General features: G+C 41.1%; 2 protein-coding genes across 6 annotated transcripts; one reads left to right on the top strand and one right to left on the bottom strand.

The window, feature by feature from the left end:
- The first annotated feature begins 510 nt into the window (after positions 1–510).
- On the top strand, positions 511–19766 carry tsc1a (TSC complex subunit 1a). Of its 4 annotated transcripts, none has more exons than XM_083526808.1 (22): positions 511–786; positions 1337–1523; positions 5105–5208; positions 5380–5532; positions 5865–6009; positions 6799–6953; positions 7059–7132; positions 7216–7376; positions 7464–7576; positions 8311–8473; positions 8585–8700; positions 8892–8940; positions 10119–10199; positions 10425–10908; positions 11000–11067; positions 12011–12177; positions 13754–13936; positions 14436–14546; positions 14977–15099; positions 15820–16007; positions 16165–16329; positions 17381–19766. In XM_083526808.1, exons 2-22 carry the CDS (start codon positions 1415–1417, stop codon positions 17832–17834), a joined length of 3366 nt encoding a protein of 1121 aa, XP_083382934.1. In that variant the 5' UTR covers positions 511–786; positions 1337–1414; the 3' UTR covers positions 17835–19766. The 4 variants fall into 4 exon arrangements, with proteins under 4 accessions (XP_083382934.1, XP_083382936.1, XP_083382935.1 ...); XM_083526810.1 differs by having other exon boundaries at positions 514–786; positions 11000–11040; XM_083526809.1 differs by having other exon boundaries at positions 514–786; positions 8585–8709; positions 11000–11040.
- Positions 18898–26500, bottom strand: spaca9 (sperm acrosome associated 9). 2 transcript variants are annotated; one of them, XM_083527059.1, is made up of 4 exons: positions 26371–26500; positions 25978–26204; positions 21587–21786; positions 18898–20203 (listed from the first exon to the last, which is right to left on the bottom strand). In XM_083527059.1, the coding sequence occupies exons 2-4, from the start codon at positions 26146–26148 to the stop codon at positions 19903–19905; spliced, it is 672 nt and encodes a 223-aa protein (XP_083383185.1). In that variant the 5' UTR covers positions 26149–26204; positions 26371–26500; the 3' UTR covers positions 18898–19902. The 2 variants fall into 2 exon arrangements, with proteins under 2 accessions (XP_083383185.1, XP_083383186.1); XM_083527060.1 differs by having other exon boundaries at positions 26375–26419.
- Positions 26501–26506: the final 6 nt, after the last annotated feature.

Raw genomic sequence — 26506 nt, 5'->3', positions numbered from 1 at the left:
GTACACCTCAACAATGATGAAACTGAAATGAATGGACATTCAATGCCACCCAGATAAGGATGGAATTCCTTTTGTGTCTGGTTCCTCTCAAGATTTTTTCCTCTTACTGTACCATCTCAGAGAGCTTTTCTTTGCCACGGTAAGCCACAGCCCCTCATTAGGGATAAACTTATTGGCACAAACATATAAATTCTAATTAAAGTGAATGACGATTGTTTCATACCTATCTACTGATGGACCTTACTGTACACTAAGAAAGTGTAAACTTTTTTACTCCACATATGTAATTTTTCCTCCCCAAACTTTATTTTACTGTTCTTCAGGTGTTGCTTTACAGAAATAAATAAATATGTATATCTGCACAGGCTGATCTCTATATCTGTAGAGGATCAGGTTCTGAAAGGAAACAACACTAAATATCTATTACATAACATGGCATGATCAGGTTACCTGCCGCTGCCTGGCGAGCCTGCAGGTGATGAATAAACATCAATGACGTGGTTTGTTTTTAATACCGCGCATGCGCACCCGGGCCCTGTCGCGCTCTATTCTTTCCTTGGGAACTTCAATCACACAAATAAAGCAGCAGATATGCATGCTCCATTCGTGTAAGGGGTTGATTGTAAACCCTGTGCGCGCCCTGTAGTAGTAATCGCCGAACTTGCATTTGCACTAGGAATCATTGCAAAATCGCTGTAGGACTATTTTTTCCCTCCGCGAGGCCGCGCACGGGGTCGTGAGGTGTCCAAGATGGCGGTAACGTGTAATGTCCAGGCTTTTTAAAAGGTAATGAAATAAATGGTTTAAAATCAGTGGGTGAGCTACAAACCCCTGCGTTGTGTTTACGATATTTTCGGTTGTTGGAAAGGTTTGAGTTGGGAGCGTGTCATTGGTGTTAGTCCGGGCTAAGCAGGGTTTTTTTCATAGCTTGTTAGCGAACTAGCTAAGGTTTAACATTAGCTGGGATGTTGCTGTCAGTCAATCGCTCTTCTGGATTCTTATGCAGAGTGTTTCTTATTCAAAAGTGCTTCATTCGAACGCGATCTTCAACTCCTGCTGTTTGTTTTTCTGTGTCTCATTAAACTGTACTTATATTTGATCACGCATTGAGGATAGCTGCAAATAATGGCGTTGAAACGAGCAACCAAAAGCTTAAACTGGAGCTCATGGTGGCTCCATGCACTACAGTACACACTCACTACACTACACTGCTGCACCCTCCCGCTTTATTAAGATCAGATTCACGATTCAACTTGTGTTCATTATTACCCGTGTGTCAGCACTCTGATGCATGCACAGCTCTCATGCTTAAACTCGATCTGTATGTTTTGCCCAGGCACTCCATGTTGACCCAACAGAGCTTTAAGATCCACTGTGATAAAGCCTGTCGTCCTGCCATCTGTCCTTCACTAACATGGCCAAGGACCAGCCAAATGTGTTCGACCTCCTCCCGCTTCTGGAGTCCACAGACCTGCATGAGCTGGAGCAGGTCAGGAGTGTCCTACAAGAGAACCTTAGTGCAGGTTTGTCATCTCCAACATCACAGTGCGAAAACATTAGCGTGCACATGCTTGCGCTTCTTCACACTTGGGTTAGATGTACGGTGCACACTCAGTGACCACTTTCACATCATGCATACTGCATGTGTGTCAGAATCAGAGGTGTAAATAGAACCTGGAAATCACACCTGGGTAAAAGTATACCTTACTGCAAAACTTAGTCTCCAATCTGATTCGAGTAAAAGTCTTGGAGGATCTGATTTGAATACTGCTTGAGTGTTTTACTCATATCGAACAGTGTGGACAATGCACACTAAGATGTGTGTTGGTAAAAAAAAAAATGCCAAAAACACTTGATTTGTGAGGTTTTATTGCCTAAAATACAATAAATTGTACACCAACACTGCACTAACCAAGATCAACCCAACATCCTGTTCAACGTGCCAGAATGAAACAAAAATCAACAAGACAATCAAAAAAGTAGTAAAGGAATCTTTAAAAAAAAAAACATCTTCAATTAGAAAATAAAATTACAGTACAGTCGTTCCCTGTCTATCGCTATAGTTACGTGCCAAAACCGACCGCGAACAACCAATTTCGCCAAAAATAGACATTACTGCAAAAAAAGCTTTTTATTATTATTGTTTAAGCCATAAATCATCCTCCCACACTCTTTAAACACACAGAAAACATTTGCAAGAATATAGCGAGATGAATTCTGTGTAAATTCGTAGAAATGTCACACTTATTGTGTGTACAGTACTGTAGCGTAGCCTATGCGTAGTTTCTCTGCTTGTTTAAGTAAGTGTCTAATGAGGTCAGAAAAGGGGCCGAGTTAAAGATACACGTCGTTGCATTCTTTAATTTCATTGGCTAAAAATCTTGTGATGTACGTCTTAGACTTTTTTTTTCTGGGCACTACAACTAATAAATAAGCGGAAACCCGCGGTTTCTTGTGACCCTACTCTTTTCCTGTGATGAACTGAAATCCGGACCATTCGCGAAACAAAGGTTATTTGAAAATTAAAAATCGCGATAAAGTGGGACTGTGAGATTCAACCCGCGATAAATTCGAGGGACGACTGTTTCGTGTCACAAAGTAAAATAAACATTAGTGTTCAATAGACAAATAAAATGAAACAAAATAATTGTAGACAAAATAAAACCAAATATTCAGAGCTGAGGTTCAGTCGCTCACAGGCAGCAGATGCGGGTAGGGGAGTGTTGAGCAGAAATAATAAGCTGCGGCAGTTTCCCAAAACTTTGATAATAAGTACCGTTCATTGTCGAGTTAAAAGTACAAATATTAAATCATAAATGTAGCTGTAGTGGTAGAGGTTGCTTATTTATTTAGTTCTTTATACTCTAGAAATTAACCAAAAAAATTGTTTAAGTACCGTAGTAAATAAATTTTTACTCAAAAACTTTACACCCCTTTTACACCCCTGTCAGAATCAGCTTTAATGCCAGGCATCATTACATGCAACAAGGAGTTTGTCATTGTGGGCTGGTGCTATAAAAATGTCAAAACTAGCAGTAGTCGTGGTGGTTTTGTGGTTATGTAACATGTATGGAATAATGATGCGGGGTTTACGTTAATATAAAAGAATCGATAGAGAATGCAGCTCTGATGTTCATGAGCTCCTGGTGTCAACACAGAAAATTCATTAATACAAAAAAAAAAAAAAAAAAAAAGCGCAATACACCAAGCCATCCGCAGCACCGTCTCGGATACACCCCAAGAGGAAATGATAAATTATACCCCAAGAAAATACAGAAATAAATAAATACACCTTTCCTGTAGGATAGTGGTATTTAAGTTCAAGTTGTAGAGGTTGGATGATCTCAATATTTCTTTCTTGAGCAGATCTTGATAAGCAATCACATGGTGACCACAGTTACCTTTTATTGCTATTAATGTTCATTTATAGTGCTAATAAAACAGTTTGAAGTGGTTGGACAAGCGGTGCTGGGGGAACTGTAGCTCTGTACTTAAAAATGCGTTAAGAATTGATGTTTGCGAAAAAGACAATTCATTTAATGCCATAAAACTTTAACATTAAAAATCGGCATTCTGTCAGAGCTTGTACTGTTTTAGGTAGAAAAAATATATATTGTTATACTGTAATACAGGGGGGGAAAAAAATATTTGATCCCTTGCTGATTTGTGAGTTTACCCCCTTACAAAGAAATAAAAAATGAAAAAAAAACATTACAGAAAAGCTACAAAATTACAGAAAGCTTATAAATGAATTTGTATTTAATTGAGTGAAATACACACTCCCACACACCCAATTTATTCCTTTACCTTTAGGAAAGTTCTCCTAATATCAACTTATGTGTATAAAAGACACCCATCACAGACTCAACCTCTTCTATTTAAACCTCTTCACCACCATAAGACCAAAGAAATGTCAAAGGACGTCAGGGACAAGATTGTAGACCTGCACCAGGCTGCATTGGGCTACAAGACCATCAGATTGTTGCCTTGGCTGTACGTTTTTGGTCATTGTGATGCTGGAAGACCCGTCCACGACCCAGCTTTAGTGTTCTGGCTAAGGCCAGAAGGTTCTCATCTAAGATTCTACAGTGCATGGCCCTGTTCATGTGCTGAAGTCTTCCTGTGCTGTTAGCAGAGAAACATCCCCAAAGCAGAATGTTTCCTTACCATGTTTGACAGTGGGGACGGTGTTCTTGGGGTCATATTCAGCGTTTCTCTGCCTCCAAACACAGCAAGTCGAGTTGATGTCAGAGAGCTCAATTTTGGTCTCATCTAACCACATCACCTTCTACCAAGCCTTCTCTGAATCATTCATGTGTTCACTGGCAAACTTCACACAAACCTGTTCATGGATTTCAGTGTGTTACTGATGGTTTTTTGGTGACTGTGGTCCCAGCTCCCTTGAGATCATTACCAAGCTCTTCCCATGTAATTCTGTTCTGATCCCTCACCTTTCTCAGAATCATCTTTAACCCATGAGGCGAGATTGTGCATTTTTGAATTATCGTGCAGTGGTCTCTTTCTCACCAAACTTCCTTCTGATGGTCTTGTAGCCCATTCCAGCCTGGTGCAGGTTTACAATCTTGTCCCTGACGTCCTTTGACAGCTTTGGTTTTGCTCATGTTTATGGAGAGGTTTGAATAGAAGAGGTTGATTCTGTGACGTGTGTCTTTTATACACATAATGAGTTGATATTAGGAGTTCGTTCATAAAGGTACAGGACTAATTTGGGTGTGTGGAAGTCAGAAATCTTGCTGGTTGGTACAAGATCAAATACTTATTTCACTCCAGCAAATACAAATGAATTTATATATAATATTAATGTATTATTTTTTATATTTGATATTCTTTCTGTTACCTTCCATAAGAATTCTAGACTGTTCATTTTCTTTGTAAGGGGTCAATTTACCAAATTAACACCGGATCAAATAATTATTTCCCCACACTGTATCTCAGAAAAGTGTTATATTATTTATCACAATCTTTATTTTGTCTCAATATTTTAGCTTTTAATTGTATACGAAAAAAATTCTATAGTGGTTAAATTGTACTGTGTGTATGGTAAGATTTTAGTGTTATTAATATCTGGCGATGTTTGTGTCAGATAAAGGGTCTGTGCTTCTCAATGGCCTTGTGGATTATTATCTGGACACCAGCTCTCCTCAGGCTTTGGACCTCCTGTCCTCCATCAGGGAGCCTCATGACAAGGTAAGGACACAATCTTTGCTCAAAGTGGAGAAAAACTCTTCTACACCTTCAGGCTCTTTGTTTGGAAAGACATTGTTGTTCATATTAAACAAGAGTTTTAATGCCTAGGAATGCTTTTGAAGCCAAGTTCCTGTATTAAACATTTTTGACCCGTGTGTCTTTTCATTGAAGCATCTTTTGGACAAGTTGAACGAGTGCATGGCCAAGCCGAGCAGCCGACTTCTGACCCTCAGTCTCCTCGGACACGTTGTTCGCAAACAGCCTTCTTGGATTCACAAGATCGCTCGCATCCCTCTGCTCGCTTCACTACTTAGATGCTTGAAGGTACTGAGTGAAACCAGTGGTTTAGAGAAATCTTCCCGTGGGCTCACCACCTGCAGGAGGGACCGTAAGGGACGGTGCTGTGAGGATTGGGCAGCAGTCGAAGGCAGGGGCCTGCTTAGACTGCTGCCCCTGCGACCCGAATTACGGATAAGCGGGAGAAAATGAATGAATGTTCAAGATACGCTTTAAAGTGTCATTTTAAATGCTTAAGACCTGCAAATGGCTTACACAATTATATAAATAAACACTTTAGAGATATTTATAAATATTTATGCCATATTTGGATTTAATCATATTTCTTCTTGTGCTGCTTCGTGTTTCCTCATCAAAAGACTGAGTCAGATGTTGTGGTTCTTATAACTGGAGTGTTGGTGTTAGTCATCCTGCTACCCGTGATACAGCAGACCACTAAACAGCTCCTGTTTGAGTTTTTTGACATCTTTGGACGACTTGCAGCTTGGAATCAGAGAAACCCAGGTCCTTCACACGCACACGCACACGCACACGCACGTTTATCTTTAATATCCAGTAACACATATATTTTAGATAAGTAGTAGAGGTCGACCGATAGTGGATTTGACCAATCTGGGTAGTTAGGTTGGATCGTACTTCCATCTTACAAAAACAAACACTTTATGTACAGTAGTAATAAACTTTATAAAAAAAAAAATTAAAAAAAAATACTAAATCAAGAAATTGTTCTAAATAATATGAATATATTCATTAAATTAATAAATATTTAAATTGAAACAAAAAATAACACAAAATAAATAAAAACAGTTACATCCAAAATGAATAAAAAAGACACATCAAATAAGCAGCACGTGGCGTCAGTGATTCCTCTAGAGGCCGCTCTCGTACTGTGCAACACGGAAAAACAGGATGGATTTCTGGTACGGATTTTTATTTTCAATTAATTGGTCGACCTCTAATTAGTAGCTAGCCAGCCACACTGTGCAACCTAAAGATTTCTATACTTGTTTGTGTAACAATTTTACAGATTGTTAGGGAACTGTAAGAGCTGTTTTAATGTTTTTCCACAAAATAAAATGACAAAACAGACAATGACAATTGTTTAAATTGGCTACTTAACCAGAGACACTGTTCACTGATGTTGACTTGATTTCCGTAGCAACAGTGAGAACAATAGTTGAACCAGTACTGAGCAGAAATCGTTTGCACTCAGACACTCGTGTAAAATTTCTCACAACATAGTAAGTATAAATGTAATATCCAGAATATTACTATGATGTGTGCATCTTCTAGGCCATGCTCAGGGAGCGTATGCAGTTCACCTGCACGCCAGCGTGTACTCGTTCTTTCATCGCCTCTACGGCATGTACCCCTGTAACTTTGTGTCGTACCTGCGTGCCCACTACAGCATGAAGGAGAACGTGGACACTTTTGAGGAAGTAGTTAAGGTGTGTGTGCTGCTCTTGTGTTGTTTCCTATTATTCTTGGTTTTGCTGGGCGATAAATCTAATTCCATATGCTCTAAATATCAATTTTGCAATTTATTCCATCAGCCAATGCTTGAACACGTGCGGATACATCCAGAGCTTGTTACAGGAACCAAAGATTATGAACTGGACCCGATTAGGTGAGCCTGATTGCGTGTAAACAAAATGTTAGAGATGTTTTACATATCATCGTGTGGTCAAGCGTTCTGTTCCTGTGCTCCAGGTGGAAGAGGTTCGAGACCCATGACATCGTGATTGAATGTGCCAAAGTGTCCCTGGACCCTAAGGAAGCATCTTGTGAGGAGGGCTACTCATCCCTGCCTGACCACGTGCCACGGCGCCTCATCGACAGCAGCAGGTCCTGCTCAGAGCTCAGCACCCCTGGTTAGGAAGCGCTCATTTCCACATAAGTACATTTTTAATTCCCGGTTAAATCAGTTTTGATCATTTGTGCATTGTGTGTCTTCACAGGAAGCTCACCTTTCACTTCGATGGCCACAGTTCGCCAGTCCCTTTCTCTTTCCTTACCACATCTGACTGTCACTCAGCACCCAGGCCTCAGTCCACAGATCCTCAGGCCACAGGTAAATCATCCTTCTGAAAGCTCACATAAATAACCCTGAACTGGAAAATGTAAAAAACTGTGGATTGTGTTTTTGTTTCTCGAGCACGTTCTCTCAGCACCACTGCTGCTACGTGAATGTGACTCATCACAACACTACAAAGAACGAGGCGTGTTCTGAGAGCCACGTAGAATACAGATTAACATGGCAGAGGTAGAGCTGTAACTTCCTAAAGAAAGAACAGGAAAAGAAAATCTGGTTTTATTTGATCTTTTTACTTCTTGCACTACAAAGGCCTGTTTGTGAAAGGTGTTGATGAGTTAGAAGTCAGAAGGCACTTCAGTCAATATATGATTTGCTGTCATTGCGCCGTATTGCATTAAATCACATTGTGATGAATCAAATCGCACTGCATCGTAATAGAAGTGAATCATGTCACACTGCATCGGTGGCTGCTTCACATTTTATCTTTAATGTACCGTATCATTGACTATGCATCAAGATGCGAATCACACCAGCCTCAGTTATGGAGATGCACATTCCTAGTTCGAAAAAACCAACCTGGTATATAAAATGATTTGTTGGTTTTTTTACAGGCTATTGAAGCTCATTGGAAGAGTATCGTATAAAGTGTCAGTTTAATATTCTCCTACTGTGAAACTTGGTGGTTCTTAGATGAAACCTTCTTAGACCAACTTGTTAAACTGTTCTATGGCCTTTTAAACGATTTCTGCTGTGCACGATTGTGTTGACAGGGTCTTGAGACGATGTCCACAGGGATGAAGGAGGCCATGTGGAGCCCTTCCAGTGTGTGTGGGATGAGTACCCCTCCCAGCTCTAGAGGAATGTCCCCCACTACTGTCTCTGATCACTCACACAGTGCCTCCCAAGTCTTGGGGCGGGTCCCGAGCACACCAGGTCAGAGGGCAAAAGTGCAGTGCAGTGCTGTGATGTGATCTGTATGAATGTATGTAATATTAAGGTGACTTAGATTTTGGTGTCTAAAGCTGAGTCATGTGTGTTCCACAGTGGATGGGAAGATTCCATCTGCCTTAATGCCCTTAGGGTCCTCCCCTCTCCCGTCGCTCTCAGGGGAACTCGAGCACACTGCCCAACACACCAGCATTACTCTCTCACATCCTAAGGTAGAAATGGTATAATGGAAGGGTATTTATACTTTTTTGTGAAATTCCTAGAATTTGTAGTAGTAACAAGAAAACTTGTCATCTTGGGAATTACCTTCTAATTGATCTCTCTCTCTCTCTCTCTCTCTCTCTCTCTCTCTCTCTCTCTCTCTCTCTCTTTATTTAATTATTATTCTTTTTTTTTAATCCAGATAAATCAAGAGATTAAAAATAGCAATCACACAGCTATCAACGGCAAAGGTGAGCATACAGCATGTTCAATGTAGAGCAGTTGTATTTTGCTTTTGTTGTGTTTTTTTTTTTTTTTTTTTTGCTGCTGTAGTATTTTGAATTTGCATTTGGGTATAGAATCTGTATATTTGATTTGGCACCCTTTACCCTGGATGCACTTCTTAACGGAACCCTCCCTATTTATCTGGGCTTGGGACCGGCACTCAGAGGTAGGCTGTTAACTCTAATGGCTGGAAGAAGAGTAGTGGAAGTAGAGTAGAGTAGTGGAGGCCAGGCTTAGAGAAGAGGTGACCATCTAGAGCACAGACACATTATTTGCTTTGAGGATGTTGATGGAGAAGTATAGAGAAGGACAGAAGGAGTTGCATTGTGTGTTTGTGGATTTAGAGAAAGCGTACGACAGGGTACCGAGAGAGGAGTTGTGGTATTGTATGATGAAGTCAGACGTGTCAGAGAAGTATGTGAGGGTGGTGCAGGACATGTGTGACAGCAGTAAAGTGTGCAGTAGGAACAACAGACTATTTCAAGGTGGAGGTTGGACTGTATCGAGGATGGACTCTGAGCCCTTTCCTGTTTGCAGTGATATTGTGATTTGGGGTGAGACTAGGGAGCAGGTTGAGAAGAGCCTGGAGAGGTGGAAGTATGTTCTGGAGAGAAGGGGAATAAAAGTCAGTAGTAGTAAGACAAGAGTACATGTGTGTGAAGAAGACGGAGGGCAGTGGAGTGGTGCGGTTGCGGGGAGAAGAGGTGGAGAAGAGTGGCAGGAGTGATTTGTGATAGAAGAGTATCTGTGAGAGTGAAAGGGAAAGTTTATAGGACTGTGGTGAGACCTGCATTGTTGTATGGATTAGAGACAGTGGCATTGAGTAAAAGAAAGGAGGTGGAGCTGGAGATAGCAGAGCTGAAGTTGTTAAGGTTTTCGTTGGGAGTGACGAGGATGGACAGGATTAGAAATGAGTTTATTAGAGGGACAGCGCATGTAGGATGTTTTGGAGACAAGGTGAGGGAGGCGCAATTGAGAAGGTTTGGACATGTGCAGCCGAATCTTCTTCTTTTGGCTGCTCCTATTAGGGGGCACCACAGATAGATCCGCTGTGGCGACCCCTAATGGGGGCAGCCGAAAGAAGATTCACCTATAGAATATGGATTGATTCCAGACTAAAAAGTTACTCTGTGCTATTTCTCAGGTACAGTTGATGGTCTTAGTCCTTTTTCATTGAACGAGCTCTCTGACTTTGTGAAGAGGACGGAGAAAGAGAGAGAGGAGGGTGGGTGTTTATATAACTATCAATTTAAAATGTCATTAAATTGTATATGAAATGTATTGTATGTAAAATAAGATTGTTATGGACAATAAATGTTCAAGAAAATACAAATATGAACATTAAACATTGATCCTTAATAAAAGTGTCATGATCTCTGTATGAGTATATGTAACTGCAGAAAATGTTTTGTAATAATAAATCATTTTCACTGTGTTTTTTACACTCCAGATGCCATCACAGCAGAGCTGCTGACCATAACCCAGGGTAAACCCGACCCTCTCCCCACACCAGCCTCAGACTCCTCCTACTCTGGCACAACCAACACGCCTCTCCCATTAAACGCCAGCATTTATACCCCACATCAGAATTTGGCCTCCACCCCAGACAGGCCAGTGAACACCACTTCAGAAGGAGATCTGCAGCCGTCCTGGAACCTGTGGCCCTGTTTCACTCCCATAGAGAACGTCTTGAGCCCTTTATCCGCTGAGGACGTCTCTCTGGAGCTGTTTAAAGGTTCATTTCCTTATGAACATCTCTTTGACCTGGCCTTGCCCAAGCTGGCCTCTCTGTTTATGGAGAGGAAGACTATTGAGTATGAGCAGAAGGCTGGCAGAGAGGAGGTGGAGGTGGGGGACCTGTCGGCTACTTCGCCTCTGGAGGTGCTGGATCGTCTCATTCAACAAGGTCATGACCTTCATGAAAAAGTATTGAGGTAAATAAGGTTATAGGTTTATAAATCCAGGTTTATAATAAATTGTTTATGAAAATAACAATGTTAAATATAAATATTTGATGTCTTTCAGATCTCCTTCATCAAACCTCTTGACTGAGCCACACTGTGGAGGTAAACATCATAGCACTAAAGGAAAAGGTATACAGTATATAATAATATACACATCGACTCTGTTATAAAGGTCTGTCCTTCAACCTGTCATTTGGATCCACTTCTTTCCTGCCTGTCTGTATCCATCTATTTTTGATCATCTTTTATAATTATCTTACCTTTATATCTTTTCCTTTAAAATCTCTTCATGCGCTATTTATTTTCCTAATTCTTACATTTCACTCTGCACATTTTTTTAAATACTAAATTTAATATCAAAACTGTATTGTATTATTATACATGTATTTGTATTTTTATATTCATTTATGTCTGGTCGATTTGATTTGAATTTTTTTATTAAAGTAATCCCCGGCTTTACCGTGGTTCGGATCTCGGCCCCCGGTTTATCGCGGAATTGCGTTTGCCACATAACTAATTTGTTCTGCTGATTTTTCTTGCGGAGAGCACGACAGACCAACAAACTTATAGGGAATTGTTTTTATGGAGTTTAATGTTGAAATAATGAAATGTATTAATAAAAATATAATCATAAATTCTAAAATTAAGTAAAATGTTTACTGTACTGTATACATAAAATAGCATTTTGGGGGTGGCGTTCTTTTAGCAGGTTTTCTTTTTTTTTTTTTTTTCCTCTTTATCGTGGTGGTTTCGTTCCAAAACGGGGAGGGGAGGGAAAGAGGGAGGAGAGAGAGTGGTCAGCTAAAACAGAAATAAAGCTGCAGCTAAAGTCAGCTAAACTGGCCCTTTTCTGCAACATCATTTTCAGGCAATGTAGATGCCAGAGGTGCGTTGAAGTTATTGTTTAAAAGCCACTGAAGAGCTCATTTTAATTGTGCGCAGTGCAAGTTTTAGCAAATGATCTCGCACTTTGCATCGCATCACGGTGCATCATTATCACTAAATCAGAAGAGTATTGTAAGATTATCGAATCGTTTTACGGTGTTGATGATGGTGTATTTTGTGTGTGTAGGCTCCGGAGCTCCTGATGAACTGGCTACGTTGCGCAGTCAGCTGCTGCTTTTGCACAACCATCTGCTTTACGAGAGGCACAAAAGAGAGCAGCATGCACTGCGCAATCGGCGCCTACTCCGCCGTGTCATCAACGCCACCGCACTGGAGGAGCAGAACAACTCGATGGTGAGGAATCTCAGTGTCACTTTTAAAATGAGTCGTGTAACTCGAGACAATCGTGCAAATAATCGCAATTATTTATTTATTATTATTTATATTATATATTATATTATTTAGTTGCAACACCTAATCAGTAAAACTTATAATGGAATTCATTGTCACTGAACTCCGTTATCGATTATCGATTATACTTCTGTTTACATACGTGATTTACTGACTTATTGGCATATAAAATTTATGCATATATCATTTAGTTATTATACAAAATTCATAATATATTCTAGATGCTTCTATCTTCACAACTGAACAAAATGTTTTTTTTTTTTGTTTGTGAGTTTGTTTGTTGTCAAAACAATGTTGTATTATATTTGATATAGATTTTTTGAGCGTGGTTGTCAAATTGACATTTAAATCAATACAAATGTTGATTTACACACATTGCTTTACCTTGCGTACTCATATGCTGTTTTTGTTTTTTGTTTTGTTTTTGCATAAGTGAATTTGTTCAAGCAGAAATCTCACATGCCACTATAAGCTTTATTAAATGTCTAAATTAAAGGTAAACTTAATGTAGCTTTTGCATTTTTTAAGTAGACTTTTATACATCAATACCGTAATTTCCGCACCCATATATAAGCCGCACCCACTGAATTTTACAAATATTTTTTTGTGTCTACACTGAAACTGATGAACTTTACACAGGCTTTAACGAAAGACACGTTACACACGGTGTAATGGGTGAAATATGTTGCGTTTTCTTTAGGAGCAGAGCGGTATTTTGGGAATAGCCTGCTGCCGCATTTTTCCACTATTACTGCGTGTGTGTAAGACTGAGGATTATGTCCTTATTATTTTCTGATGCTCATTTCTAAGTTTCTTTGACTAACCCGTAACGCTGTTGCCAAGAAAAATAAAAAAGCACGAGTTTTGGAAACCTGTCTGTGCTTATATGATTTCTGTTGCAACTGGAGTTAGTGAGCTCTCCCTTCAACGCGTTACAACGGTTTGTATCTAAACAGTAGCCGACCAAGAAAGTCATTGTTCACTGTCTTCCTCCTTCCTTTCACAACTATTTCTCTCGGGAGTTTATCTTTTGGCATCGTCATGCGTTTTTTAAAAAAAAACTTTTTTTCTCCCGATGCCGTGCAGCTCAGAACACAGGTGAGGTGCGTTTTTTCGTTTCGTTCGGAAATTTCATTGGTCTAATGTTATGGGGTTCAGTTTTTTTGCCTGAAGTTTGTGAAACCGGGAAAAACCCAGGAAAAATCCATAAATAAACCGCTTCGTTGTTTAAGCCGCGGGATTCAAAACGTGGGAAAAAAGTAGCAGCTTATAGTCTGAAAAATACGGTACCTTGAATTAGGCTTTTATATGTTTATAATAAGCAAAACATAAAAAAAATAAATAAATCTGATTAATCGAAAGGAAGGGAAAAAAAAGCGACAGATTAATCGATTACCGTAATCATTAGTTGCAGCTCTTATATTATATTCCATTATATATGTGTTACTTTAGAAGCTGATCATGTTGGATCAGTCCATGCTGCTAATTTATCGAGTGTTTGTGTGCGGTGATGTTGCAGAGGGCCCAGCTGCGACTGCAGGAAGTGGAGATCCAGACTCTGCGGGCGAGTCTGCAGGAAGAGCAGCAGCGTTCCAAGCGTTTGCAGCAGGATGGAGAGGCACAGGTGGAGCAGCTCCACAGCCAGCTCCAGAAGCTTCAGCAAGAGAGGAACGACTACTGTACAAAGACTCAGGAGCTGCAGGTCAGTACATTCACTCAGAACTGAAAACGAAACTAACAAAAGCATGTGCCCGAGTTGCTCATGCATTTAGGCCAAAAATCACACTTGATTGTGGGCTGAAAGTGCATTGTCAAAATTAAAGTTCCTATGATTAAATTTATTTATAAGGTAATATTAAGGACAGTAAGTTAGGTTCCCTGGTGGTCTAGTGGTTAGGATGCGGCGCTCTCACCGCTGTGGCCCGGGTTCGATCTCCGGTCAGGGAACTCCAGCCATTAGGGTTGCACAAGCCAGTGCACTCGTAGTGAAATTACGGTAAGTTAATAATTAAGTAAATGTAAGTTAATAATTAGGACACATGACTCTAATCTCCTAATGCAGTTTTATTTTGCAATGTATAATACAGCTGTTCAGTGATCTCGAATCAGAGACATGAAACACAAAAAAAAAAAAAAAAAAATTGCAGATGTTGAATAAACTTCTGGAAAATAAATCTTTGAATATGTTTTATCCTTGTCAGAGTGACTTGCAGGAATGTAAGAAGAGAATGGACAAGATGGGGGCGGAGCTGCAGAGGGCCAATAACAAAGTTTGCAATACAGGACACCTGCTTAGCCAGTTGTCTATCAAGGTGAGACAAATATTTATAGATATAAAACACAAATAATATTCATGTGCAATAGTGCAATAACTATACAGTATCTCACAAAAGTGAGTACACCACTCACATTTCAGCAAACATTTCATTATATCACCTTAAGGGACAATACTATAGAAACTTGGATATATTTTATACACTCTGGACACAGTTTTGACACGTTCACTTAGGGTGTACTCACTTTTGTTGCCAGCTGTTTTGACAATAATGGCTGTATGTTGAGTTATTTTCAGAGGACAGTAAATCTATTCTGCTACACAAGCTGCACACTGACTAAAATATATCCAAGTTTCATTTCTATAGTATTGAACCCTGAGAGGATACACTAAAATGGTTTCTGAAATGTGAGTGTACTCCATTTTGTGAGATGCTGCAAATTTATTTTGTCGTCTACACCTCCCAGCTCAACAACAGCGAAAGCCTGGAGCAACAGATGGCCTTCTTGAACAAACAGCTGTTACTGCTGGGCGAAGCCAATCAACTGTGTGTACAGGAAGTCCAGCGACTTGGACCGGACTCACATAAAGTAAGCATGAAGCTTTGTTTTTATATTAAAATTTGGTTTTTGTTTTTTATTAGTATTCCAGTTAGAGGGTTTTAGACAATTACATAATTAGTTTCTTTCGGTTAATGTTTAAATTCAATTATGAAAATGTTCAACATGTTCGCCATCATGCTTTCCTAAATTCACAGTTTTGTTTGAGGCAGTGTATTGAATCAGGATCATTATGCAGGCCAGACCTAAACCAAACAGTATTTACTTGATAGTAGGTGTAAGTATGTAGGTTCTCTGGTGGTCTCGTGGTTAGGATGCGGCACTCTCACCGCTGTGGCCCGGGTTCGATCGCCGGTCAGGGAACCAACCCCAGCCATTAGGGTTGCACAAGCCTTTGTGCCGGTCCCAAGCCCGGATAAATGGGGAGGGTTGCGTTAGGAAGGGCATCCAGCGTAAAAACATGTGCCAAATCAAACATGCGGATAGTCCGCTGTGGCGACCCCTAATGGGAGAAGCCGAAAAAAAGAAAGTAGGTGTAAGTATGTGTATAGTGGATATAGCTATCTGCAGGTGTAGGTAGGTAGGTAGGTTACCTACCTTTTATCATTGACCAAAATGTATGTAGTACTAGTTGAAATAGGTATGCATAATAGTTACATGTAACACTGCGTACAGCACAGTTAAATTCAGAACAGGTTTAAGTAAAACGGCAGTTTTTTGTACATTTTGTGTGTGTGTGATTTCTTTTAGGAGCAGAAGATGCTGCTGATGTGTTCCACACGAGAGACTGAGAGGTTGAGGCAGAGCTCCATTCAGCAGAGCCAGAGGCTAGAAGCGGCCCAGCAGCGCATCACCGACCTGGAGACCCAGCTCACCAAGAAAGAGCACCTCATCCTGGAGCAGAAGAAACTCTTGGAAAATGTCAAAAATCAAGCCAAGTACAAGCTTCTCACATATCAGACGTTGAGCTTTTCGCATGTGCTTTAAAGTGCATTGTTTGCTTTTTTTGTCATAATCCTTCATTTTCTTGAACATGATTTATTGAGATTCCTCTTGTTTATTCCATCTGACATGCCCGTGTGTTCTCTCCTGCAGAGGGCAGCTGCAAGCTTCGGAGAATAGGTATCTTGCCCAAAAACATGTGACTCAGGCACTACAATCAGAAATGCTTCAGCTGTACAGTCAGCTTGAGCTTGCCAGACTCTCAAACAGCACACCAGCAGGAGGAGCAGTGGAGCCAGGCCGCCCTCCAAACCAGAAGTGAGCAGAACATAATCTTTTTAACAAGCTGCAAAAATTAATTATTACATCTATTACAGCATTTTCCTCTATCTTTTTTTAACCTGGGGTAGGTTTAGCTCAGTGGTTAAAAGATTCAGTGGTCAGAATTTCACTGTACTGTAATGTATATATGACAAATAAAGGCTATTATTCTATTCTTCTTCTTTACATGGGGAAAATAAGTCCCACCCTGCAGAAAATAGTATCAGTATACAATGTCTTTGTGAAAGCAAAATGCAGATTTATCAGATTTTATGTAGGAGCTTTTCATTTTCATTTAAAAACTCAAGGCGGCACTCAATCATTAGTTAGCTATATTTTTTACGGGTTGCACATAATTTGTCAGAAAAATGGCTCTTTAATTTATACTGATATTGAGAAATTGATCAAAGATAAAAAAAAAAATGTACTCAGTGCCAATAATAAAAAAAAAAAATATCAGCACTGAAAACACTGTCTGAGATATAAAACAGAGATTTGCAAAAGATTCTATCAAAAATGTGCCATATTTAATCCTCAAGAGTAAAGTTTAATAGTGGATTTCATCGATACCGATCCCTAGGTTTGCTCGTACGTGACGATAACCAATCAATCAACTGATAGTTTCTAAAATGGATACTGTATAAAAATAAACACTCAATGTAAAATAGCACTGAACTTTTTTTATTACAAAAATACAGTACTTAATCATAAAAATTATGAAATGCATATGAATATGTTAATTATATTAATAAATATTGAGGCAAATAAAAGACACACATACAATTGAAACAAAACGTAACTCTCCAAGTAAATAAACAATTGCGTCCAAAATAAATAAAACGCACTTTAGATAAACATTTGGTGTCAGTGTTTTGCCTCTAGAGGCCGCTCTCGTACTGAACAACAACCTGAGAAACATCTGTAAGGATTTTTGCAGATTTTTCCAGCAATCAACTATCGTTTCCAATTAATCTGCAAAACCGATGAATCAGTCGACTTCTTCTCAAGAGTATTTTTATTAAAGAATTTTCATTTGTTTTTATTCAAGGCAAAACGGCAGTAACGCATCCACTTCAGCTCAAACCTGCGAGTCAGGGAAAAGAGAGGACGCTTCTTATGCGTGTGTGAACGGTGAGTTCCCGCTGCCATCTTCATCATCCACACCATCTGCTGCACTATTCAACGGCAGTCAGGAAGAAGGCCTTCCCATGCTGTCCTGCAACTCTCCTTTGGCTGAAAGCTTCCTGGGAATGCACAACCAAGTGTTGCTGAAGAAGACCAAGAGTGCGTATGAGGAGGAGCACGCCCACCGGTTGCATGTCCAGAGCTCGGATCCTGCTGAGAAACGCACTGAGCTCACCGGGTCCCACAGGCTGGCGGAAGAAGACCCCGACCTCCGGCCTGGTGATCGACACAGGACTCGCGCTTATAACATCCAGCGGCGCAGACAACAGGACCTGCGCATCATGGATTACAACGAAGCCCAGCAGGAGAAGACATGAAGGAGCCAGGAAGGTTGAGTTGGCAGGACTGCCACTGTAGATTTGCTTGCAACACGAGAAAAAAAAAAAAGATTTCACCTTTGCAACACTTTTTAAAATTAAGAGTGGAATGCATTGTTTTAGCAACAATTTTTAAAAGCTCTACTGTATTACAAAACAGACAAAAAAAAGGTGAGACGAGTGTATATTATAGTGGGCTTAAAGCTATATATAGGATCACTGTGTTTTAGGGTTCGTGTTTGTTTTTGGGCTGCGCTCACAGAAATGTCATTCAACTCGAACCTAAAACATACTGATTGTAGCTTTAGCCTGCGCATCCACACTTATTAGTCTTGTAACCACCCGTGGTGTGAATTAAGAGCCCCTTAAAAGTACCCTCGAGACCTATCCTTAACAGTTCTGATTGGGTTTATTCCTGTTTCGGATTGTTTTATTGACGTTTCAGCTTCAGATGTGTGTAAAAGCACTCTGCAGTGGTGGTTACGTTGTGTGTGGATCGTGTTCGGCCCGCATCGTATTAACTAGAACATGTATTGCTTTATGTGCCGTGTTTGCTTTTGCAACTTCACGATTATTTAATGGGCTCGTACACATTTGTCCAAGCCAAAGGGTCTTTGCGAGTTGTAATTAGACAAACAACATTGAAATCTCATTAAGCATCATTTTTTTTTTGTCTCTTAGATGTTGTTGTTGTTGTTTTGTTTTTCCTCCCCGACGAAACAAGCACTGTAAATACTCTGTGCATCATTAAAAAAAAAAAATCAAAGCCGAATACTCAGATACAACTGTGAAAGAAATGCAAAAAAAAACAAAAAAAAAACGAGTTATGATTGTTCACTTGATAGATACGCAGGACAGATGATGTCATTACCTTGCTTTGGGTGCTTCGCCTGTAGAAGGAAATAATGAAGCAAGTGTTCAGTGATATAGAATATATTTTTATTAATTCAGTTTAATACTCTGGCTTCTAAAAAGCTCAGACATTAGTGCAATACGTCTCTTAGCATTACACTTTAATGCCAGCTCAGAAGCATGGAAGGTGTAGGTGTCAGTGTGGTGGTGGTTCTTTTTTTTTATTTTTTTTAAAGCTCAGTCAGAGACATCACACCCCATAAACTCTGCTGCTGTTCATCCTGTAATCAGGTAGTGCCTCAAATTTGAAGTGCTCCAGGCTCTTCAGTGAAATGTGTTCGATTTTGCCTTCACAGTTGTGTGGGAAAGAAGAAGATAAAAAAAAAAAAAAAAACTTGCTCCTTGGATTGTATGTGAAATGTGAATGTTTCATGGTAGCAATGTATAGACTACAATCACAAATACACTAACACACAACAGCTGATACCCTGAAATCTGAGTTCTTGCGCATATACGGTCACGAGTAATACAACCTTTGAATCGGTAAAAGATTATAAAAATATCAGGGATGTTTACTGATCTCTTCTGGTTTTAGCTGAAAAAATGTGAAACACTGATAAAACCATTAAGCAGTAACTGAAGGAAACGACGTTAGGAAGGACATTACGGAGACGATCGTGGACTGTTCGGACTTTTCAGTGAGTCAACCGCAGAACCCCGTGCATGATGATGAGCCGACTCTCCTGCTCACTGTTTTCAATCTTGCAGCTGATATTTCATTTTAATGAACTGTATCTGTCGTCATGGCTCCCACTGACATCTGAATAATTCATTTTGTTCACAAAATGCCTTAATAAGACAAACAATAGGACATCTCTCCTTGCCCCAGAAGCCAAATTCCAGTTCTTACAAATTATGGTACAATTTGACAATAATCTGGAGTGGAGGTAGATGTCCTCAGGGACTCTGTTTAATAAAATAGAAAGAAAGAAGTATTGATTCTAAAGACACACACAAACAAAAGGTATTCTACTTGTTAAGCTATGACCAGAAATAATAAAAAAATATATATGTTTTGCATGTTTTGCTTTGATTGATTTATTCATTCATTCATTTGTTCACTGGAAAACAATGGTGGCATTCCTCACATTCCAAAGCGTTCATTTATATTTTAGGAAATGGAACAAAATCCTGGTGGGGTTTTTTTTTTTCACGTTTAGTTGCGCCATGGCGGCCGCCATAACGGTTTCCATCCACTTGCTCCTTTATGCATAGCCTTGTAGGAATGCTTGGACGAGTGAGAATTGTCACTTGTGTTCGTTAGAGTGTTCTGTTCATGAACGGCTGCTGTTTTCTCTGTAATATCCGTCTGAGAAATTGGCTCGTTTCTGACTTGCAGCATTTGTGAGATTGCCATACTGAGCAGGTCCAGAGTCACAGGAATCACACTGACGACCCCGGCGTAGTAGTGCTTGGCTTCGGTGCAACTCAGACGATTCACCACATCATGCGGGTATCTTTAGAGAGGTCAAAGAGAGAAATAGTACCATGAAGATGCTGAACAAACATTTTCAGTTTTATAAAATATTACCAAATCACTGACTGTTTGTTTTATAATGGAAATACTGAATTTAATTTCCAGCTGTAATTCGAGTATTCTGTTCATAATATCCTACTGGTTCTATCGAATACATTCTTTTATGGAACATGATCCGTATGGTAAATAGATATTGACATTATAACATTATGAGCGGTGAAGGGAATAATACTGATTATCTCTTTATCATGGCACCTGTTAGTGTGTGGGATTTATTAGTCAGCAAGTCAACATTTTGTCCTCAAAGTTGACGTGTTGGAAGCAGGAAAAATGGGCGAGCGTAAGGATTTGACGAGGGCCAAATTGTGACGTCTAGATGACTGGGTCAGAGCATCTCCAAAACTGCAGCCCTTGTGGGATGTTCCCAGTCTGCAGTTGTCAGTATCTAAAGTGCTCCAAGGAAGGAACAGTGGTGAACTGGCGTCAGGGTCATGAGCGGCCAAGGCTCATTGATGCACGTGGGGGAGAAGGCTGATCTGTGTGGTCCGATCCAACAGACGAGCTCCTGTAGCTCAAATTACTGAAAAAGTTACTGCTGTTAATGCTTGACTGGTCAGAACTGGCCCGACACATAAAAGGGGAACCAACACAATATTAGGCAGGTGGCCATAATATTATGCCTGATCAGTGTAAAAGGAGATTCATTAATTATAATGAGTTTATTTTACATAACATTCCAAATATCTATATGTGCATTTTCTGACACATGAGAGTTCTGAGCTTCTTGGTAACAGGGCAAGTAGATTTGGTGAGGAAATACACTATACGCTGTATGGAGAAAAGTATTGGGACGCCTAATTTTTCCACCCATATGAGCCATATGCGGTTATTTGCCAACAATACAACAATGTTGGAAGGCATTTAATTGTACCGAATTTTTTGGATGCGATAGAATAACCTTTTAGCTTCACTTGAACTAGCAGACCTAAACCTGTTTCAGCATGATAACGCTCCGGTGAGCAAAGCAAGCTTCACAAAGATATGCTTTACATGGGTTGGAGTAGAAGATCTTAAGAAGCTCTGCTTTGACCTCGACCTTAGTGAACACCTGGTGTAAAATGACGGTGTGTGTATTTTTTCTAAATAATAAAAAAAAATTTAAACAGTAGCAACTGGATGTGGTGTAAGAGGAATAAAACACTCCTGCATATGATGTTGTCGGAAGTTAGTCAACTACATAGAAACAGTAAATGTATTGTATTTTGGCTCACATTCCTACTTGTTGTTGAATATTTCCCTGTAACAGCACTTCAACAAAAGTTTTATTTCTGACTTAATGTGCATGTGTGCATTGTCTCTTAACTGTGCCTGTAACTCGCTGAAGTTACAATCAGGGCTGAGAATATTCCTGCACGTGTCCAGAACTCCACTTGAAAAGTTTTTGGCTGATGCTAAAGAGTCGATCATTTGAAACAACACCTTGAGATCGGACATGAGTTCCAGGAAGAGTGAGAAGGCCCGCTGGTCTGTGGAATTGCTGCAGTGAGTCATGTACCACTGCACCTAGACACATCATGAGGGGATTCAGTACAAAGCTATTTAAAAAGCTAAATGTGTATATATGTGTGTGTGTGTGTGTGAGAGAGAGAGAGAGAGACAGTGTACAGTGGATGTGTTGGACTGATGGAGGATGGGTAGAGAGTGTACAGTGGATGTGTTGGACTGATGAAGGATGGGTAGAGAGTGTACAGTGGATGTGTTGGACTGATGGAGGATGGGTAGAGAGTGTACAGTGGATGTGTTGGACTGATGGAGGATGGGTAGAGAGTGTACAGTGGATGTGTTGGACTGATGGAGGATGGGTAGAGAGTGTACAGTGGATGTGTTGGACTGATGAAGGATGGGTAGAGAGTGTACAGTGGATGTGTTGGACTGATGAAGGATGGGTAGAGAGTGTACAGTGGATGTGTTGGACTGATGAAGGATGGGTAGAGAGTGTACACTGGATGTGTTGGAGTGATGGAGGATGGGTAGAGAGTGTACAGTGGATGAGTTGGAGTAATGGAGGATGGGTAGAGAGTGTACAGTGGATGTGTTGGACTGATGGAGGATGGGTAGAGAGTGTACAGTGGATGAGTTGGAGTGATGGAGGATGGGTAGAGAGTGTACAGTGGATGAGTTGGAGTAATGGAGGATGGGTAGAGAGTGTACAGTGGATGAGTTGGAGTAATGGAGGATGAGTAGAGAGTGTACATTGGATGTGTTGGACTGATGGAGGATGAGTAGAGAGTGTACAGTGGATGAGTTGGAGTAATGGAGGATGGGTAGAGAGTGTACAGTGGATGTGTTGGACTGATGGAGGATGAGTAGAGAGTGTACAGTGGATGAGTTGGAGTAATGGAGGATGGGTAGAGAGTGTACAGTGGATGTGTTGGACTGATGGAGGATGAGTAGAGAGTGTACAGTGGATGTGTTGGAGTAATGGAGGATGGGTAGAGAGTGTACAGTGGATGTGTTGGAGTAATGGAGGATGGGTAGAGAGTGTATAGTGGATGTGTTGGACTGATGGAGGATGAGTAGAGAGTGTACAGTGGATGAGTTGGAGTAATGGAGGATGGGTAGAGAGTGTACAGTGGATGTGTTGGAGTAATGGAGGATGAGTAGAAAGTGTACAGTGGATGTGTTGGAGTGATGGAGGATGAGTAGAGAGTGTACAGTGGATGAGTTGGAGTAATGGAGGATGGGTAGAGAGTGTACAGTGGATGTGTTGGACTGATGGAGGATGAGTAGAGAGTGTACAGTGGATGAGTTGGAGTAATGGAGGATGGGTAGAGAGTGTACAGTGGATGAGTTGGAGTAATGGAGGATGGGTAGAGAGTGTACAGTGGATGTGTTGGACTTATGGAGGATGAGTAGAGAGTGTTCAGTGGATGAGTTGGAGTAATGGAGGATGGGTAAAAAGTGTACAGTGGATGTGTTGGAGTAATGGAGGATGAGTAGAGAGTGTACAGTGGATGTGTTGGAGTGATGGAGGATGAGTAGAGAGTGTACAGTGGATGAGTTGGAGTAATGGAGGATGGGTAGAGAGTGTACAGTGGATGTGTTGGACTGATGGAGGATGAGTAGAGAGTGTACAGTGGATGAGTTGGAGTAATGGAGGATGGGTAGAGAGTGTACAGTGGATGTGTTGGAGTAATGGAGGATGAGTAGAGAGTGTACAGTGGATGTGTTGGACTGATGGAGGATGAGTAGAGAGTGTACAGTGGATGAGTTGGAGTAATGGAGGATGGGTAGAGAGTGTACAGTGGATGAGTTGGAGTAATGGAGGATGGGTGGAGAGTGTACAGTGGATGTGTTGGACTGATGGAGGATGAGTAGAGAGTGTACAGTGGATGAGTTGGAGTAATGGAGGATGGGTAGAGAGTGTACAGTGGATGTGTTGGAGTAATGGAGGATGAGTAGAGAGTGTACAGTGGATGTGTTGGAGTGATGGAGGATGAGTAGAGAGTGTACAGTGGATGAGTTGGAGTAATGGAGGATGGGTAGAGAGTGTACAGTGGATGTGTTGGAGTAATGGAGGATGAGTAGAGAGTGTACAGTGGATGTGTCGACTGATGGAGGATGAGTAGAGAGTGTACAGTGGATGAGTTGGAGTAATGGAGGATGGGTAGAGAGTGTACAGTGGATGTGTTGGACTGATGGAGGATGAGTAGAGAGTGTACAGTGGATGAGTTGGAGTAATGGAGGATGGGTAGAGAGTGTACAGTGGATGTGTTGGAGTAATGGAGGATGAGTAGAGAGTGTACAGTGGATGTGTTGGACTGATGGAGGATGAGTAGAGAGTGTACAGTGGATGAGTTGGAGTAATGGAGGATGGGTAGAGAGTGTACAGTGGATGAGTTGGAGTAATGGAGGATGGGTAGAGAGTGTACAGTGGATGTGTTGGACTGATGGAGGATGAGTAGAGAGTGTACAGTGGATGAGTTGGAGTAATGGAGGATGGGTAGAGAGTGTACAGTGGATGTGTTGGAGTAATGGAGGATGAGTAGAGAGTGTACAGTGGATGTGTTGGACTGATGGAGGATGAGTAGAGAGTGTACAGTGGATGAGTTGGACTGATGGAGGATGAGTAGAGAGTGTACAGTGGATGAGTTGGAGTAATGGAGGATGGGTAGAGAGTGTACAGTGGATGTGTTGGAGTAATGGAGGATGAGTAGAGAGTGTACAGTGGATGTGTTGGAGTGATGGAGGATGAGTAGAGAGTGTACAGTGGATGATTTGGAGTAATGGAGGATGGGTAGAGAGTGTACAGTGGATGTGTTGGACTGATGGAGGATGAGTAGAGAGTGTACAGTGGATGAGTTGGAGTAATGGAGGATGGGTAGAGAGTGTACAGTGGATGAGTTGGAGTAATGGAGGATGGGTAGAGAGTGTACAGTGGATGTGTTGGACTGATGGAGGATGAGTAGAGAGTGTACAGTGGATGAGTTGGAGTAATGGAGGATGGGTAGAGAGTGTACAGTGGATGAGTTGGAGTAATGGAGGATGGGTAGAGAGTGTACAGTGGATGTGTTGGACTGATGGAGGATGAGTAGAGAGTGTACAGTGGATGAGTTGGAGTAATGGAGGATGGGTAGAGAGTGTACAGTGGATGTGTTGGACTGATGGAGGATGAGTAGAGAGTGTACAGTGGATGAGTTGGAGTAATGGAGGATGGGTAGAGAGTGTACAGTGGATGTGTTGGAGTAATGGAGGATGAGTAGAGAGTGTACAGTGGATGAGTTGGAGTGATGGAGGATGAGTAGAGAGTGTACAGTGGATGAGTTGGAGTAATGGAGGATGGGTAGAGAGTGTACAGTGGATGTGTTGGACTGATGGAGGATGAGTAGAGAGTGTACAGTGGATGAGTTGGAGTAATGGAGGATGGGTAGAGAGTGTACAGTGGATGTGTTGGAGTAATGGAGGATGAGTAGAGAGTGTACAGTGGATGTGTTGGACTGATGGAGGATGAGTAGAGAGTGTACAGTGGATGAGTTGGAGTAATGGAGGATGGGTAGAGAGTGTACAGTGGATGTGTTGGACTGATGGAGGATGAGTAGAGAGTGTACAGTGGATGAGTTGGAGTAATGGAGGATGGGTAGAGAGTGTACAGTGGATGTGTTGGAGTAATGGAGGATGAGTAGAGAGTGTACAGTGGATGTGTTGGACTGATGGAGGATGAGTAGAGAGTGTACAGTGGATGAGTTGGAGTAATGGAGGATGGGTAGAGAGTGTACAGTGGATGTGTTGGAGTAATGGAGGATGAGTAGAGAGTGTACAGTGGATGTGTTGGAGTAATGGAGGATGAGTAGAGAGTGTACAGTGGATGAGTTGGAGTAATGGAGGATGGGTAGAGAGTGTACAGTGGATGTGTTGGAGTAATGGAGGATGAGTAGAGAGTGTACAGTGGATGTGTTGGAGTAATGGAGGATGGGTAGAGAGTGTACAGTGGATGAGTTGGAGTAATGGAGGATGGGTAGAGAGTGTACAGTGGATGTGTTGGAGTAATGGAGGATGAGTAGAGAGTGTACAGTGGATGTGTTGGACTGATGGAGGATGAGTAGAGAGTGTACAGTGGATGAGTTGGAGTAATGGAGGATGGGTAGAGAGTGTACAGTGGATGTGTTGGAGTAATGGAGGATGAGTAGAGAGTGTACAGTGGATGTGTTGGAGTAATGGAGGATTAGAAGAGTGTACAGTGGGTTTGTTTCTGACCTCACTGATAGAAGACACAGATCGGGTCTGGCAGTGTGCACTTTCCCGGGATCGCTCCAGCGCCGCTATGAACCTCAACTGCTGCTGCTTGAAGATCTGATGTTTCTCCTCAGCGAGCATCAACATCTCTTTTACTTCCTTCATTTTCACATTCTCTCTTACAGGATACATTTTATAAAGAGATCACACAGCACCGTGTTTGTATCGCTGGCCAAGAAATCCAATACCTACACACACACACACACACACACACACACACACACACACACACACACACACACACACACACACACACACACACACACACACACCTAAACACAGGCTTTATACAAGACCTTATATAAAGTTTGTAAAACTCTTTTTAAAATAAAATCATACTCTAAAATGACTTACTCACAAGCAGTTGACGCTGCCGGATTTCTCAGAATAGACTCCGTGCTTGTTTTACCAGAGTCCTTAAACGCGGCCGCGTTGCTCAGCAACCGACGTCATATGACGCGCATGCGGACCATCACGAACTCGCTGGACC

This window comes from Silurus aristotelis (assembly GCF_946808225.1).
Source record: "Silurus aristotelis genome assembly, chromosome: 23".
Lineage (NCBI taxonomy): Eukaryota > Metazoa > Chordata > Actinopteri > Siluriformes > Siluridae > Silurus > Silurus aristotelis.
This window is presented reverse-complemented; position numbering and strand designations above follow the sequence as displayed.

Bases quoted from the DNA above. Each gene is read 5' to 3' on its own strand.
- spaca9 (XM_083527059.1), bottom strand. From the start codon at position 26,148: ATGTATCCTGTAAGAGAGAATGTGAAAATGAAGGAAGTAAAAGAGATG. The intron at 21,787-25,977 runs GTCAGAAACAAA...TGATGTGTCTAG, and splicing joins CTGTGTCTTCTATCAGTGAG to GTGCAGTGGTACATGACTCA. The intron at 20,204-21,586 runs GTTAAGAGACAA...ACCTCTCTAAAG, and splicing joins TTCAGCGAGTTACAGGCACA to ATACCCGCATGATGTGGTGA.
- tsc1a (XM_083526807.1), top strand. From the start codon at position 1,415: ATGGCCAAGGACCAGCCAAATGTGTTCGACCTCCTCCCGCTTCTGGAG. The intron at 5,533-5,864 runs GTACTGAGTGAA...CCTCATCAAAAG, and splicing joins CACTACTTAGATGCTTGAAG to ACTGAGTCAGATGTTGTGGT. The intron at 8,474-8,584 runs GTCAGAGGGCAA...TGTGTTCCACAG, and splicing joins GCGGGTCCCGAGCACACCAG to TGGATGGGAAGATTCCATCT.